We start from the raw sequence: 16,515 nt of genomic DNA on the forward strand, positions 1-16,515 counted from the left end.
GAAAGGATGGGGTGGTATATTCTATGTCTTTTACACTTGATAAATTATATATTTACACTTACAATACAATAATGATCATATATTATATTTATATTGTGTATTGCCTTAATGTGTTACTATAATTGTCACATATTTTTCACCACATCTGCCCTTCATACGCTTTCTGTTTTTATCCAATGGTTAGCTGGTAGAGAATGCCATATGGCATTAAGCTCGCCATTTGTACATAATTTTATTGTGCAATAAAGAATAAATAAATAATAAATAAATATATAAAATTTAAATTAAATGTGATATCAGAACAGAAAGAACACATTTTTCAAATTCAAGTATTCACATTGCGAGCTACCACAAGATTGTAAGTAACAGATTTGGTTTAAGTAACCAGTTTTATTCTCAGTTGCCCTAATTTTTATCCATGGTGTTTTCTAATTTCTTCTAGATTTGTATCTTCAGATATCCGGTGTCTAGAACGTTGGTGTACAATAAAAAGTACTGTTTTTAGGTCAATTTGTGCATGAGTGCGTTGAAGGTATGTTTATGGGTGCGTTTGTGTTCGGGCGTCGGAGCGTGCTATAGGATCCGCTGTTTAATTACGACATCGAGTACGATGTACCTATTACTTTTCATTTCTCATTGAATAAACTTGGTGATTATAATTTGACTAATAATAGTACCAATTATTAAAATGTAAATGTTTATAAAGAGTTTCGGATTTTTTTTTATATTAAAATTTTTAAGTGTCTTATCCGATCCTATACTGATTTCTTATATAAGATTTATCTACTTTGGCTACGAAATTGAGTATAAACGGCTGAATTAAAATCTACATTTTAAAGACATTTCTTGCTTAGATTTATGACGTGACAACGATACAGACTTTTGTGGAAAATATTTAGATTTACTAGCAGAAAATTTTCTTAAACGTCTTCTATGAATACATTGAAGTGATTTATAGAAAGTATATGGACAAAGTCTTTGACATTGAGCATACATACATACATACATATCTGTCACGCCTGTCTCCCATTAGGGTAGGCAGAAACAATGGAACGCCAAATGCTTCGATTCAAACTAACCTCTTTCGCTTCTTCCACATTCATCAATCTTTTCATACACGCTCGCCGGTTACGGGTACTTTTAATTTGGCCCTTCTTCAGCACGTCGCCTATTTGGTCGACATACGTCCATCTAAGGCGGCCCCTACCGACATCTCCATTCATTCTTGCTCGATAAATCTCTTTCGTAATTCTTCTTTCATCCATCCTCTCCAAATGACCAAACCAACGCAACATTCCTTGACATTGAGCAATATTATGAAATTGTACAGAATAAAATGTAGATAATAAGTCTTTCTTATAATAATTAGATATTGTTATTGAAAATTGAGAAATGAAAAGATAATATTTCTTTTTTGAGTAACAAGTGATAAATACAGTAGTTAAGTACTTAATTTTCATAATATTATATGAATAAAGACATGGAAAGCTGATGCAGTCTTAAAATTAGAGTAGATTGAGTATGACTACTGTATTTCGGTCTAAAGTCTCAAGAAGCTAGCACAGAATCTTTCGAAAGGGAACTAACAGATTTTCTTAAAAAATAGTACCTAATAATTATATATTACAATAATATACTTGTAAATTTGTTTTGTTTATCTAATATTATTTACATAAGATTAAATTCCAAAACTGTGTCTATTAAGCCTTCGATGATATTCTTTGTCCTCTTTTTAGAGTCCTCGTCTAAGTTTGACGCTTTCATAGCTTCAGTAAATTTATCTACATCTTGTTCATCCATAGCTTCTTTCAAGATAAGTGAATCTTCAGGTTTTCTCATTACCATCATTGTTGCGAAAACAGAATGAGAGAATAAAATTTTCGCATATTTTTTTAGGTCAGCGTCAAGTTCGTATCTTGGATAGACGATTTCTGATTTAAGCCCGAAATAAGATAAGGATTTATCTAATTCAGAATGATAGTAATCAATCCATTCTAGGTAATAGTCATGCCTGCTTGCAGAGTTTGTGCAGTTGAAAATCATATGTAGAAGGTCCCAAGCAGGACTGCGATGTTTTGAAAGCTGATAGTCAATTAAAATACACTCCACGGGTTTTCCTTCCTAAAAATTGTTATTTAAATATTAAACGAATTAAAATTAATGTATTGCATAATATATAGATAAATTACATTACTGCTTCGATTAAAATTATTACTTATCATTATAATTGTGCAATCTTTACCTTTATTTGAAACAGTATATTGTTCGTCCAACAATCTCCATGAGTGATTACAGAATATTGTGACATCTCTGCATTCTTATCAAGCACCGCAGTATAAGAAATCATTTGCGACAGGGAGTTTTTTAAAACATTTTTATATTTCTCTTGATCAACTATATTTATCGTATCTTTTTCAATCAGTTCAAGTGTCATTTGAAACTGTGAGATAAAATGTTCCTTACTGTTAAATGGATCCACTAGGCCCTCCTTTAAATCTTTGTACTTCTCTGGTTCCTGGTACTTTAATACATAAGATAAACCATGAAACATTGCAAATTTCTTCAGAACAATATTCACACAATCATTTGATAGAGGTTCAAATTTGTCGAGCATAGTAAAATTTGATATTTTTAAGTCTTCGAGGAGAATAAAATCTTTGTTAATTCCAAAACCATAACATTGAGGAAATTTAAATTGATCTGTTTTAGGAATTCCTGCATTGGTTTGAAAATCTTTAAACTTGGATAAAATTTCGTACATTAAGATTTCATTGTTAAATAATAATTGTACATCAAATACCGCCTCAGCTGTATCTTCAATGACAGGTAACGATTTTAGTAGCATACCGAATGGTTCTGAATCATCTTCTACTATTATTCTTTTAACTTGCGATGCGAAATTATCACCTATTTTACCCACAGGTTCTATTCGTACTTTTTTATTTTCAAATCCAAATTTCTTTGTAAGTACATTATCTATGAATTCAATTGTATCAGCACTGATATCACTGATTTCACCATTATATTTCAAAATTGTCATATTTGCACGAGCTATTATTAATTAGTTAAGAATAAAGAAAACTTAATGATATACTTTATTATTGGCTATTTATACTTCTTCTAATCTTTTATCACAAACTAGATAATACACACGTTCACGCTTACTTAATTTATCGATTACAATAAACAATAACTAAGTTGATTTTCACAAGTTACTTTATATCTTGCATATTTACTTTTTATATTTTGTTAGGTAATGAATCTTAATTTTTATATGACATGTCGCGATTAAAAAATTAACAGAAATAATAGATATTTATTTTTATTTTGAGTCATTTGATGATCATAAATACATATAAATACATACAAATGATAGAATAGAAGCAATTCAAAAACGCTTTGTTAGATTCTTGAGCACTAAGTTTGGTCTGAGAAGGAAACTTCATTCGTATGAATTAAGACTTAATCATTTTAACATTAATTCTCTTTTAAATAGAAGATCTATGTCTGATTTTATTACTCTTTATAAAATAATAAATTATAAATGAGACAGTAGCACATTGTTGTGCCTTGTTTCATTTCGTACAGGTAATAAAAGAATACAAAAATTATTTTATATACCGATTTGTAATAATAATGTATCGTATCACAATCCAATTATCCGCGTGTGCAGAAAATATAACAACGTATGCAAGGAGCTTAATATCTTCCAACAATCCTTGCAATGTTACATTAAGGCTGCCAATTTGTTACTTTAAATTTATAGCCGTCATTCTTTTAATGTATATAACATCGAATGTTATGCAGAGCAGTTAATGGAGTGCAAATTTAATGTGTGACTGGAATAAAAATAGCCTACGTGTGCAGGTATAAGTCATTTACGCATCAAACTACATGCCGTTAAGTCGCAAAGAGGTAACAAACACACTTTCACATTGGTTTTCTTAGTAGGGAGTTTTATCTTATCAAAATAAGTATCTACTGAGTTGTTTATCTAATATTATTGTAAAAATAAGGACACGTAAGTAATATTTATATTTGTTTATTTGATCCAGTTATTCTAATAATAAACAATTGAACACTTATGTTGCGAAGAAGTCCTTATCTCTCATTTCTTTGTTAGCAGGGTGGGGCTTGGTATGGTACAGGGTGACCCAAAAGTCCTTAGAAAAGTAAAATTTGAATTAAACGAAAACGGCGCGCGTGAGCGGTGCAGGGGAAGCCGGGGCAGTAACTTCGGTTTCTGGGAATTTAGTCGCGATGGAGCGTTTCACCGGAGCGGACCGTGCGTTTTGTGTGCGCGAGTTTTATCAAAACAACAATTCGGCAACCGTTGCGAGGCGTAAATTTCGAGAACACAAAGGTTTACACAACTTTGATGACACCCCAGCTCTCCAAACGATTAAGAATTGGGTTGCTAAGATCGAGAAGACCGGTTCGACGTTAGATAAACCGCGGTTGGGTCGCCCAAGGACATCACGTACGGAACAAAACATCGACACAGTGGCACAATCTATTCGTGAAAATCCTACACAGTCAACTTGTAAGCGTTCCAGTGCATTAAACGTATCCAGGACATCGTTACAACGGATTTTGAAGAAATATTTACTTATGCACCCTTACAAAATTCAGTTGGTGCAAGAATTAAAAGAGACTGATGCTATTCAGAGAGTGAATTATGCTAATGAAATGTTTAATCGGTTTACTTCGTTCAATAACATAATGTTCTCTGATGAGGCACACTTCCACATTAACGGACATGTTAGTAAACAAAATTGCCGCTATCGGAGCCCGATTAATCCAAAATTTAAGCACCAGAAGCCCTTACATAGCCCTAAAGTTACAGTTTGGGCCGCTATGTCAGCCCATGGCATCATAGGGCCTTACTTTTTTGAGGACGGCAGAGGGCGTGCTGTTACTGTTACTTCGGAGCGATATGTGGCCATGATCGAGGAGTTTTTCACACAAAAATTGCAAAACTTTCCAGGCTTTAATGCCCGAACATGGTTTCAACAGGATGGAGCAACTTCCCACACCTCCAATACTGCTATGCCCGTTATCCGTCAACTTTTTCCAAACAATAGAAGAGACATTTCCTGGCCACCACGTAGCCCGGATCTGACTCCAATGGATTTTTTTGTGGGGCTACCTTAAGGCTAAAGTGTGTCTAACCCGCGGTCAATTAATGACCTAAAAGAAAACATCCGCAGAGAAATGGCAAGCATTTCAGCAGTGACGTGCCGCGCAGTCATCGACAATTTCAGAAGGCGTTTGCAAGAGTGCCGTGACTGTAACGGATTACATTTGGACGACGTTATTTACAAAAAATAATTCCCGTTTTTCTAGCTATATTTACAAATAAAAATATTATTCATGGTGTAATTAGTTTTATTTTAATTAATTTTTTCATTACTAAGGACTTATGGGCCACCCTGTATATTTCGAACTTTCCTTCTCTAACATATTCTGTTTTATCCTTCCTTTTTAGCAAGAAATTGGATTGAACGGTTTTCCGAATTTAACCATGTATGAATGTAAGATTTAATCAATTTTGTGTCTAATATGAACCGCCATTTTGTCAGTGATTCTTTTGTCTACCTATATCAAATCAGTGTTTTTTTTTAATATGTTAAAAAAGATATCAATTTGTGAGCCTAAATTACGTTATGAATATTATATTTTCGTGTTTAATAATTTTTATTTCCATTTTTAAATATTATCAGATTTATTTTCATAGTAATTAATGAATTTACAAAATTAATTATGTACTAGTCATTCAACGATTCGATGGTAGTAATCAATTAATATAAAAATGGCGGCATCCTTTTGGAAATGGCAGTCGTGTTTGGAACATGTATGTAAGTGGATGGAAAGACGAGTAGAGTGATATTTTATGTCGATCACTCTAAAATTAACAGTTGTTTTGTTTTTAAGAAAGGAATTATCTCGTCGTATCAGTGATACTACGGGTTTATTGATAATAACTGTATATGTATAAAAATAATGAATATCATTCTAAATTGCAATAAATTACGATTTCGAATATCTGAAACGATTTTTTTTAACTTATTTTATCATAACGATAAAATCATAGAATAACAAATCGTGCTATATAAATCCTCACAAACCGTGCTATATAAATCCTCACAAACCGTGCTATATAAATCCTCATAAACCGTGCTATATAAATCCTCACAAACCGTGCTATATAAATCCTCACAAACGTGCTATATAAATCCTTACAAATATAGGCTACTTTACAACCGACTTAAAAATGAAGAAGATTCTTGATAAAGTTGTATTTTTTATTTGTTACCACATTACTGTGTCAATTCTAAACCGATTTGGTAATTTCTTTTTTAATTTTAAAATTATTACACTATCCAAATGATTTACTAATACGTCGAAACAATTAATCAATTAAACAATTTATTGTTTGCACTACTAAATTAGTGGACGTCAAATTGATCTTATTGGTCTGGTCCAATACGTGTTTATAGGGGAGAAAGGGATTGTTAACAATGGAGTTTGACTGCCCCATTGCTAGCAATATGCCCTATTAGGTCGACCTCCACGTGGTTCCCTCTGGAAACCATCGTGAACAATTCTTGTTGAATTCGTCACGATGGGCTAACTGACCTGCTTCATCCTCACTTATCATCCTTCACTGGTGCCCCGTTGGTGTATACCGTTAGCGCGGGTGGGGTTACCATTCCATTATCACCCATTAAAAAAAAATACGTGTTTATATTTTCAATAAATGCTATTGATAGTATTGAAATAGACTATAGTATTAACTCATTGATTTTATTTCAATTATAACCGTTTAGTACCATCTATATTTATGTACTAATTCGAATATTTCCGGTTCATTGGGGACTACAGAGCCATGTAGCACGGTACTATTAATACACATGTTGGTACACATTATTGTCTCTGCTTTGTTTGTGACCTATATCTGTAACCAATTGTTATCCAAATTGTTATTTCGCTTGTCTATTGACATACTCATAGTTGAGTTGTTTATTTAAACGTTTGTAATTTTTTTTTATACAACTTAGAATGGCAAACAAGCTGACGGCCCACCTGATGGAAAGTGGTAACCGTCGCCTATAGACATGAGCAGTACCATGGATATAACAGAGTATACTGTTTCGCCCATAATACCCTCCATGCGTTGCTATTCCTGAGGATTCAGATGTTATTCCTCTGTACCCTGTAAATTCACGCCATATCTCACCCTTCAAACTGAAACACAGCTATGCAAACACAACTGCTTCACGGTAGAAACACGAATAGGACAGAGGAACCCAAGCAATCGACTTTTGTACAAAGTCTCCCTCTGGTAATTGTCGAAATGCTGTGTTATCCCGGTATAGAATGGGTCACCCCTTCCTTTCTCGCAGGTGTCATGAGAGGCGACTAAGGGATGGCACGGGATAGGCAGCAGCGTCTCTCTTATAACATCTCCAAAATCCAAACTGCGTTTGCCAATCCGCCTGCCAAGTACTGTATCTACTGACAAAATTCCCCATTAGTAAACTGCCATAAGGAATAGTCGTGTTTCTTATGGCTGTCTATGGAGGAGGCCTACGTTCAATAGTGAACAGATAACAGCTGATATGATGATAATAATGATGATGATGATGAAATATTTCTAATCTAGCCACCTTAGTGGTGTAAGGATTTTTTCGTTTGAGTGACACCTTCCAATGGCTGCATGTTTGATCCTCGCACAATATAAAAAATGTATATCTGGTTGTATTAGTCTAGATGTTTTCTACGTATGTAGGTATTTGCAAAAAAAAGTATTTAAATATTTCTATCAGTTATCTAGTATACATAGTGGACGTACCGTCCACTGCTGGACATAGGCCTCGCTTATAGATCTTACCTGTATCCACTAATAAAGTCAATTATATAAATAAATATTTAAAAAAATGGTGATTCAATCCCAAACTTATCAGAGTTTGTATGACGATACTATGTAGTGGGCCTTATTACTCGAAGTAGGTTGCTCGGGCCCATTCCAATCAATTTACTAGGGAGGTTTATGTCCAGCAGTGGACAAATAACGGCTGACATGATGACGATGATTATAATTTGCCTTTGAATTACTGTATTGTATAATATTTTTGTCCAAAAATCCTATAACGACCTTGTATTAAAAAGAATTAGTATATTGATACAGGAAACTGACTCTAAAATCCTTGTATTTAGGGTCAGTTTCCTGTATCAATATACAATGCGAATGATTGATATACAACGTGAAAATAGAAGGTTATAGGTTACGGGAAAGGCGTAATAATCTATAATAATCAGATAGGCTCCGTAATATATACGAGTATATGGAAAAAGTCAGATTCACTGGAATTGGTGAGGCGTGGGATGTGTTACAAAAGTGGATAAAGCTGGACTATATATATGAAGATACAAGGCTTTGGCAGTCAGATCTTTCTGTTTACTCCATAGGGGACTTGGCGTGAAGATGGATAGACGAACTAGGGGTGAGGAATTGTTAATAATGAGGATCTTACAGTCCTCTTTCGGGGGGAAAGGGATTGTTAGTAATGGAAACTGAGAATCCCATTGCTAGCAATATACCCAACCAGGTCGACCTCCTCGCGGTTCCCCCTGGAAACTATCATGGTTAATTCCTGATGAATTCATCATGATGGGCCAACTGGCCTGTTTTCATTCTCATCTATCACCCTTCACTGGTGCTCCGCCAGCGTATCCCGTTAGCGCAGGCGGGGTTGCCATACCATTTTCACTCATCAAAAAAAAAAAACAGTCCTCTTTCTAACAATATCTATCAGGTCGATCTCCACACGGTAGGTACTCCCTGAAAACTACCTTGGTAACTCATGAATTCATCACTGGTGCCTCACCGAAGTATACCAATAGCGCAGCAGCATTACATAAATAAATAATAAAAAATGATGATTCAATCCCAAACTAATCAGAGTCTATGTGACACTTGACAGACGGCCTGAGAACTGAAGTTTTGGTGGTCTTTTAAGAGGGACACTGCTGCTCAATCCTCGGCCATTTAATACATTTAGTTCTTAGTATTAATATTATAAAGAGGAAAGGTTTGTATTTTTGTAATTAATAAACTTAAAAAACTACTTTGCCGATTTCAAAAAATTTTTCACCATTAGAAAGCTACATTCACTCTGAGTAACATAGGCTATATTTATTACTAGAAAAGATTAGGGATCCTTACTAAAACTTTAGTAACGTAACTCAAGGTGTAAAAAAATGCTATAAAATATCTTTCGTCGCGTGCGCTGCGGAAACTATTGGTGATAGAACAAAAGTATGTTCTACAATATTGGAGAAAATATCAATAACTACAAAAAACTTCGCGATACTATATGTCCAACTAGTATCGTTATGTCATAATAACCACTTTTTAAAATGTTGTAAAAATGTCCATCCGTGCGAAGCCGAGACGGGCCGCTAGTTTAGTATATTAGTTAGTAAAATGAAAAAAAAAATATCTTTGATATTATTTATAAGATTTCAGTGTAATTTGGGTCATTACTTAAAATGTACAATGAACAAGCTACAATTGCTTAACTGTATCATTGATAACTTAATCGCTACGCATCTAATTCGCTAATCGGTTATATAGTGATGGCCTAAATTGACTATTTGTCTTACAGAGTACTCTGGCGCTCGGTAAAAAGAATCGATTATTAATCGAGTGAGAGTATTCGGACATATTGGACATTTAGGTTTTTTACATTACAAGGTACAGAGGTTTACACTTAGTCCTTAGCAATGGCAACGCATGAAGTGTACCAAGGGGACACAATATATTCTATTGGGGGGAAAGGGATTGTTAGTAATGGAGACTAAGGGCCCCATTGCTAGCAATATACCTAACCAGTTCGACTTCCACGTGGTCTTTACTGGAAAATTATCACTGCCTTTTTATTATCACCTACGATCCCTCACTGGTACCTCGCCTGTGTATAACAACAGCGCAGGCAGTGTTATCATTTTATGCTTACCCATTAAAAGAAAGTCGCCTATAGACATGAGCAGTACCATGGACATAGCAGAGTATACTGTTTCGCCCATGATACACCCCATGCGTTGCTATTCCTGAGGACTCAAATGTTATTCCTCTGTACCCTGTAAATTCACGCCATATCCTACCCTTCAAACCGAAACACAGCCATGCAAACACAACTGCTTCACGGTAGAAATATGAATGGGACAGAGGTACTCAAGCGACTTTTATACAAAGTCTCCCTCTGGTAAAGTATGGTAAAGTATGTATATTTATAATTACATTTGTGTGATTTACCCATTAAGAAAAAACATGATGAACAGGAAATTCTGTGGATACGAATTGATGAAAATTCGAATTTTGTCGAACCGAGTTTCGAGTAATTTATCATCTTTGATTCAAACAGAGAAAATAAAATTTTAAATAAGTGACAAGCATTCGAATACCGCATGTATTCGAGTCAGGGTGACTCACTAGTTTTAGGGCACAACACTAGTTTTAAAGACTAATATGACAAATATTAATATGTTAATAACGGCTCTCGCACGGGGCGTCTGTCTGTTGGACTCTGGCCAAAATTGAAATTGCATTTTTGAAGGTCCGAACGACGACGTTTGGTATCATGCCACTCCTAAAATGAATGCGAATAGCGGACAAGTTTGTCAAAGCGACATCTGTTAATTGAATTTTTTCTATTATTAATTTTTTTTTCTATATATGTATAGTAAATGGTCGAAGGATGGGCAGCAGTATCCCATTTAACACATCAGCATTGTTAGTAATGCGGACTACCAGTTAGTAATATACACCGTCAAGTTAACCTCTACGTGGTCCCCCCTTGGAGATCACTGTGCTGAATTCCAGATATATTTACCACGGTAGGCTAACTGACTTGCCCTTTCATTTCACCTATCACTCCTCACTGGTGCCTCGCCAGCATATACTGTTAACGGACGCAGGTCTACCATTCCATTTAAAACAAAAAGCCTAAACAACTATTATAATTGGGGGGAAAGGGATTGTTAGCAATGGAGACTGAGAATCCCATTGCTAGCAACATACCCAACCAGGTCGACCTCCTCGCGGTTCTCCCTGGAAACTATCATGGTTAATTACTGATGAATTCATCATGATGGGATAACTGGCTTGTTTTCATTCTCATCTATCACCCTTCACTGGTGCTCCGCCAGCGTATCCTGTTAGCGCAGGCAGGGTTACCATTCCATTTTCACCCATCAAAAAAAAAAAAAACTGTTATATCGTTAATTTTACGCCATGATGATACTTTCTATCGTACTGTAGAGTATTAGATTGCTGTAGCCAGTTATCCATGTAGTAACATTCCGCCTTTACACAGTCAAATAATACTTCATTTAACTACTGTATGGTACTAGCGCGTTTTATCTGTGGATACGCTATTCTGTGCCACCGTGCACGGTTTAATAACTCAATTATATTTAACTGCAGTTCCCTAATTATAATTTTAATGCACAGTATTAATCTTCTTTAAGAATTTAATAGATGGGTTCGAGTAAATATATTTTTTTATATACCAGCAATAGAATAGAAAGAAATATGAATATTGAAATGCTTAGATCAGTTAATTTTTTGATGCTAAATTGCATTCTACAAATTCAATGCTAGTGAAACTCTGATTTTCAAAAATATAACAACAAATATTTTGACAACAATATGAGATATTTAGATTCTAAAATAAAATGAGTTTTTATAATTTTCCGTACATATTTTTATGCAACTTAAAATGGCAAACAAGCTGACGGCCCACCTGATGGAAAGTGGTAACCGTCGCCAACAGACATGAGCAGTAACCATTGACATAACAGAGTATAGTGTTTCGCTCATAATACCCCCTATGCGTTGCTATTCCTGAGGTCTCAGGTGTTTTTTTTTTAATAGACTCTAATGAAATAGTAATCCCGCCTGCGCTTTCGGTATACACTGACGGGGACCAGTAAGGGATGGATGGTAAAGATGAAAAGGTAGGTCAGATAGCCCATCGTGACGAATTTGACGATAAATTAGTCACGGTGGTTACTAGGAAGAACCACGTGGGGATCGACTTGATGGGGCACATTGATAGCAATGAGGGCCAACCTCCTCATTACGTACAACCCCTTCCAACTGGACTCAGGTGTTGTTCCTTTGTACCCTGTAAATTAACTGCTGCAATGCTGGGATAAAATGTAACTTACGCTCATTTTAGGTTAATCAGTTACTATGAAAGTTAAATAGTTACGAACATTAATTAAAACAATAGAGACTAGAAGAGGCAAAATAACAGGCCATCTTAACCGACCGGCCATCGACATGACGATTTTTAAGAGCATAGTAGAAGGAAAAATTGAAGGCAAAAGAGGAAGAGGAAGACCGAGGAATAACTACATGGGACAGATAACAGAAACACTAGGTGTCATGTCATATAGGGAGATCAAGGATATGGCCCGGGATAGAGCTGGCTGGAAGAAGATGCATGAATTAGTTGCACCGACAGGAGGAAACTCTTAAATGAAAAGAGAGAGAGAGAAAGTTACTATGAATTTTGGTATAAACATACTGTAAAGAATGGAAACGAACATGGGGTGCATTTTATCCTGGTCAATAAACCCCGGCACACAGACGAAGTTACGTAAAAAAGCCAATTTTAAAAATAGTTTAAAGTCTATCTAATGCTATTCCGACATATTGCTTCGTCGACATTCATAAATCACGGTGGATAGTATTAATTTGGTCGCCGTGTGTTGGTGAAAACAGTTCGGACTCATTAGTGACGTTTACAACTCACCGCCAACGTATTTTTATAAATGGCTGCGTTGTGGCTTACCTGCAAAATAGAAAACAATTATTAGCAATTTTTTTTTTATTTAAAATCAATGGCAGACTATTAAATTACATTATACAGCTTTCTTTTTCGTTTAAAGACGAATAACGTCTTTAAATTAGTGTTTAAAATATGTATTTTCTTATGCAACATGAAATAGCAGATAAGCTGACGGCCCGCCTGATGAAAATTGGTAATCGTCATCTATAGATATGCACTAATTGTATTTTTGTTTACAAAATTCAGATGGCAACTAAACCCCGACAGAAGCATAGTCGGCCGGGGTTCAGGGACCCAGGGAGAGAAAAGGGAGTATTTTTGTTATTATTATGTTATCATTCTTGTTCCCTGAAATTAAAATTATGGTTTCACACAAATGCAACTGTTTAGCATGTAGATCTTGGCATAGAATAGGCCACCACTTTTTTCCCATGGGTGTCGCAAGACTAAGGGAGCTTTTATTTTGTTTTTTTTTTTTATACAACTTAGAATGGCATACAAGCTAACGGCCCACCTGACGGAAAGTGGTAACCGTCGCCTATAAACATGAGTAGTACCATGGACATAACAATATATACTGTTTCGCCCATGATACCGTCCATGCGTTGCCATTCCTCAGAGGACTCAGGTGTTATTTCTCTGTACCTTGTAAGAATGGACAGCAGCGTCCCTCTTAAAACATCCCCAAAAGTAAAACTGCAGTTAATAACCCGCTTGCCAAGCCTGGCGACTACTGGCAAAGCCCCGCTTGTGGCGGACGCTGTGTTCAGCAGTGGACAGGTAATACCTGATGTAATAACTGCTACAACTGCTTGGCGACAAAAACAGATGGACAGTCACCTATGCAGACGATTTTTGTGCAGTCTCTCTGTAGTACAAAGTCTTACGCCAAGCAAAAAAAAAAAGTATATTTCAATAGCTTTTTCACCATATTCATAAACATTTATCTGTTTCTATCAATATCCAATTTAATCGTGCGAATGCAACAAATGGCGTGGCGCCGCCGGCCCCGTATATCTGTCACTTGCGCCGGCGCATCTTGACAAGTTTAATTTGTTAGAGATCGTATACAGAAGATAAGTGTATGGTTGCGGAGTGATGCATTTGTTGATATATTGTTACATAGTACTATTTGTATACAGGGTGCTATTTTGCTTATAAACTGTAATTATGCATTACAGTTTTAAATACACAATTGGTATTTAACGCAATGAAAGAACCTTTGCAGGTAAATCGTACCTACATATGTACCTACTCCTTTATTGCCGAAACGTTGGCATTAAAGAAGCATATAGCATTGCTATGTCCCACATTTCAAACCAAAACACACCTAAGTTAACACACTGCTTCACGAAACAAACACATATGGGACAGAAGTGCCCAAGCAGAAGACTTTTGTACAAAACTTTCCACTGCTAACTTTTCAACAGACTTGAAAATAGAAAGAGGGTTTCAATTAGATTTTTTTATTTTTACTACCTTATAACTTCGTCATTTATAAATTGCTTTGGAAAAATCTTTTTTCATCTGAAAGAATATACTTTCAAATTGCTGCCATAGAAATTTCATCAAAATCTGTTCAGTAGTTTCATTTTAAATCAAAGTAACTGGTTTTGCTACATTTGAAGTTGATGCTTTTGTAGGAAACAATTTTTTTAATATATATACAACTTAGAATGGCAAACACGCTGACGCCTCACCTGATGGAAAGTGGTGACCGTCGCCTATAGACATGAGCAGTATCATGGACATAACAGAGTACACTGTTTCGTCCATGATACCTCCCATGCGTTGCCATTCCTGAGGACTCAGGTGTTATTCCTCTGTACTCAGTAAATTCACGCCATATCCCACCCTTCAAACCGAAACACAGCCATGCAAACACAACTGCTTTACGGTTAAAACACGAATGGGACAGAGGTATTCAAGCAAACGACTTTTGTACAAAGTCTCCCTCTGGTAATTTTAAATTATATTTCATTTGTACTTAAAAAAATAATATTAAATTAACTAAATAAATGTTATATAGAATATAAGTACATTTCTCGTATTGTTAATAATTTTTACGCCGACATAGAAGCAGAATGTATATGGGAAATGTAAACCACTTCCGCCTAAAACTACCTACATTGTAACAAAATAAATTGATTTTATTTCATTTCATTTCATAAAAAAAAATTATGAAATTCCCATTTGAAATGGGAGATAACGGATTCGTATGAGCATAATACCGGAAAACGGTCAACAATAAAATTTATGTAAACCAATGAGAAACCAATGTCAACACAATTAATTACTGAATTGGAAGGCCACATTGATAATCCCAAAATTTAATAGTATTACCGCTGATTGGACATTGGATTAATATGGTTTATTAACATCAGTACTAGCATACCTACTATGAAATTAAACAAACATATTTTATTATCATGTTTCCATTAAAATATTTACAATATCGTACTATTAATTATTTTACTAGAGGGAGACTTTGCACAAAAGTCGTTTGCTTGGGTACCTCTTTCCCATTCGTGTTTCAACCGTGAAGCAGTTATGTTTGCATGGCTGTGTTTCGGTTTGAAGGGTGGGATATAGCGTGAATTTATAGATTACAGAGGAATAATACCCGAGTCCTTAGGAATGGCAACGCATGGGTGGTATCTTGGGCGAAACAGTATACTCTGTTATGTCCATGGTACTGCTCATGTCTAGAGGCGACTGTTAGCACTTTCCACCAATTGGGCCGTCAGCTTGTTAGCCATGTTTGTCCCGGCCAATCAATATATTCCGGTCACGTGAACGAAGTCGTGGGTAAAAACTAGAGTTTAATAAATTAGAAACTTAGTTTAGTTAAGTTAATAATTATTGTAGCACGTAATACTTATTATTATGCGAGACGCGACATTGTTCACTGCTCGAATTAAAAAAATAAATATTCGTGCGTTTTTAGAATACAAAAAAAGCAATTTAAATGTTATACACATTATCAAAATTATGTATTTTTATGTTTTTTTTTTAAAAGAATACAAAATGGGGTTCTTTAAAATAAGGGATAAAGAGGTTCCTTCAGCGTTGGCAACGCACGCGTAATGTCCCTGGCATTGTAGGCGTTCATAGTCTACGGTAACCGTTTACCATCAGGTTGGCCGTATGCTTATCCCTACATTGAAAATCTTATGGTAACCCTTATTCGTTGCCATTCCTACATAATAGAACGTTACATGTGTATTCGTATCCTATAACTGCTCAGCAATACTGAAACAGCTACTTGGCAACAGAAACACGAGTGGGACAAAGGTACCCATGCAGTTAATTTTAAAACAAAATCTCCATTGTTATTTTTTTATACCACTGCGATAAGAATACTAGGGATTCAGCGGGACACAAGAGTTAGGACGAAAAATTTTTATATGTAATTATATATATACATTTGCGCCATCTATCTATATGATACCAAAAAAAGTCTATGTCTGCATTTCTACCAAATATAAAATTTGATAACTGAATATTTTTACGTACATATGTACACACAGGGAGACAGTGAAGCCCGACCACAAATAATTTATTTTAATAACGCATCCAATGTTTTGTGCAATCAACGGAAACGTACTAACAAATGTGTACAGACAAATGTGAACTTTGACACGTACACATA

The 16,515-nt window shown here is 35.3% G+C and overlaps 2 protein-coding genes across 2 annotated transcripts in view; both read right to left on the reverse strand.

The window, feature by feature from the left end:
* Positions 1–16,515, reverse strand: part of LOC113517951 (dystrophin-like) — a gene marked incomplete at its 5' end in the record, with an annotated part of 154,547 nt that overhangs the window by 71,044 nt on the left and 66,988 nt on the right. The window lies entirely within an intron of this gene.
* Positions 20–3,087, reverse strand: LOC113513217 (uncharacterized). The gene is made up of 2 exons (XM_026897207.3): positions 2,243–3,087; positions 20–2,121 (listed from the first exon to the last, which is right to left on the reverse strand). Exons 1-2 carry the CDS (start codon positions 3,038–3,040, stop codon positions 1,669–1,671), a joined length of 1,251 nt encoding a protein of 416 aa, XP_026753008.2. The 5' UTR covers positions 3,041–3,087; the 3' UTR covers positions 20–1,668.

The sequence above is a fragment of the Galleria mellonella genome, unplaced genomic scaffold (genome assembly GCF_026898425.1).
Source record: "Galleria mellonella isolate WM207_F2 unplaced genomic scaffold, CSIRO_AGI_GalMel_v1 utg257, whole genome shotgun sequence".
NCBI lineage: Eukaryota > Metazoa > Arthropoda > Insecta > Lepidoptera > Pyralidae > Galleria > Galleria mellonella.

What these genes read in the sequence shown, in the direction of transcription:
- LOC113513217 (XM_026897207.3), bottom strand. Translation starts at nt 3,040, where the DNA reads ATGACAATTTTGAAATATAATGGTGAAATCAGTGATATCAGTGCTGAT. An exon ending in ATATACTGTTTCAAATAAAG is followed by an intron (nt 2,122 to 2,242) that starts GTAAAGATTGCA and finishes AACAATTTTTAG; the next exon opens with GAAGGAAAACCCGTGGAGTG.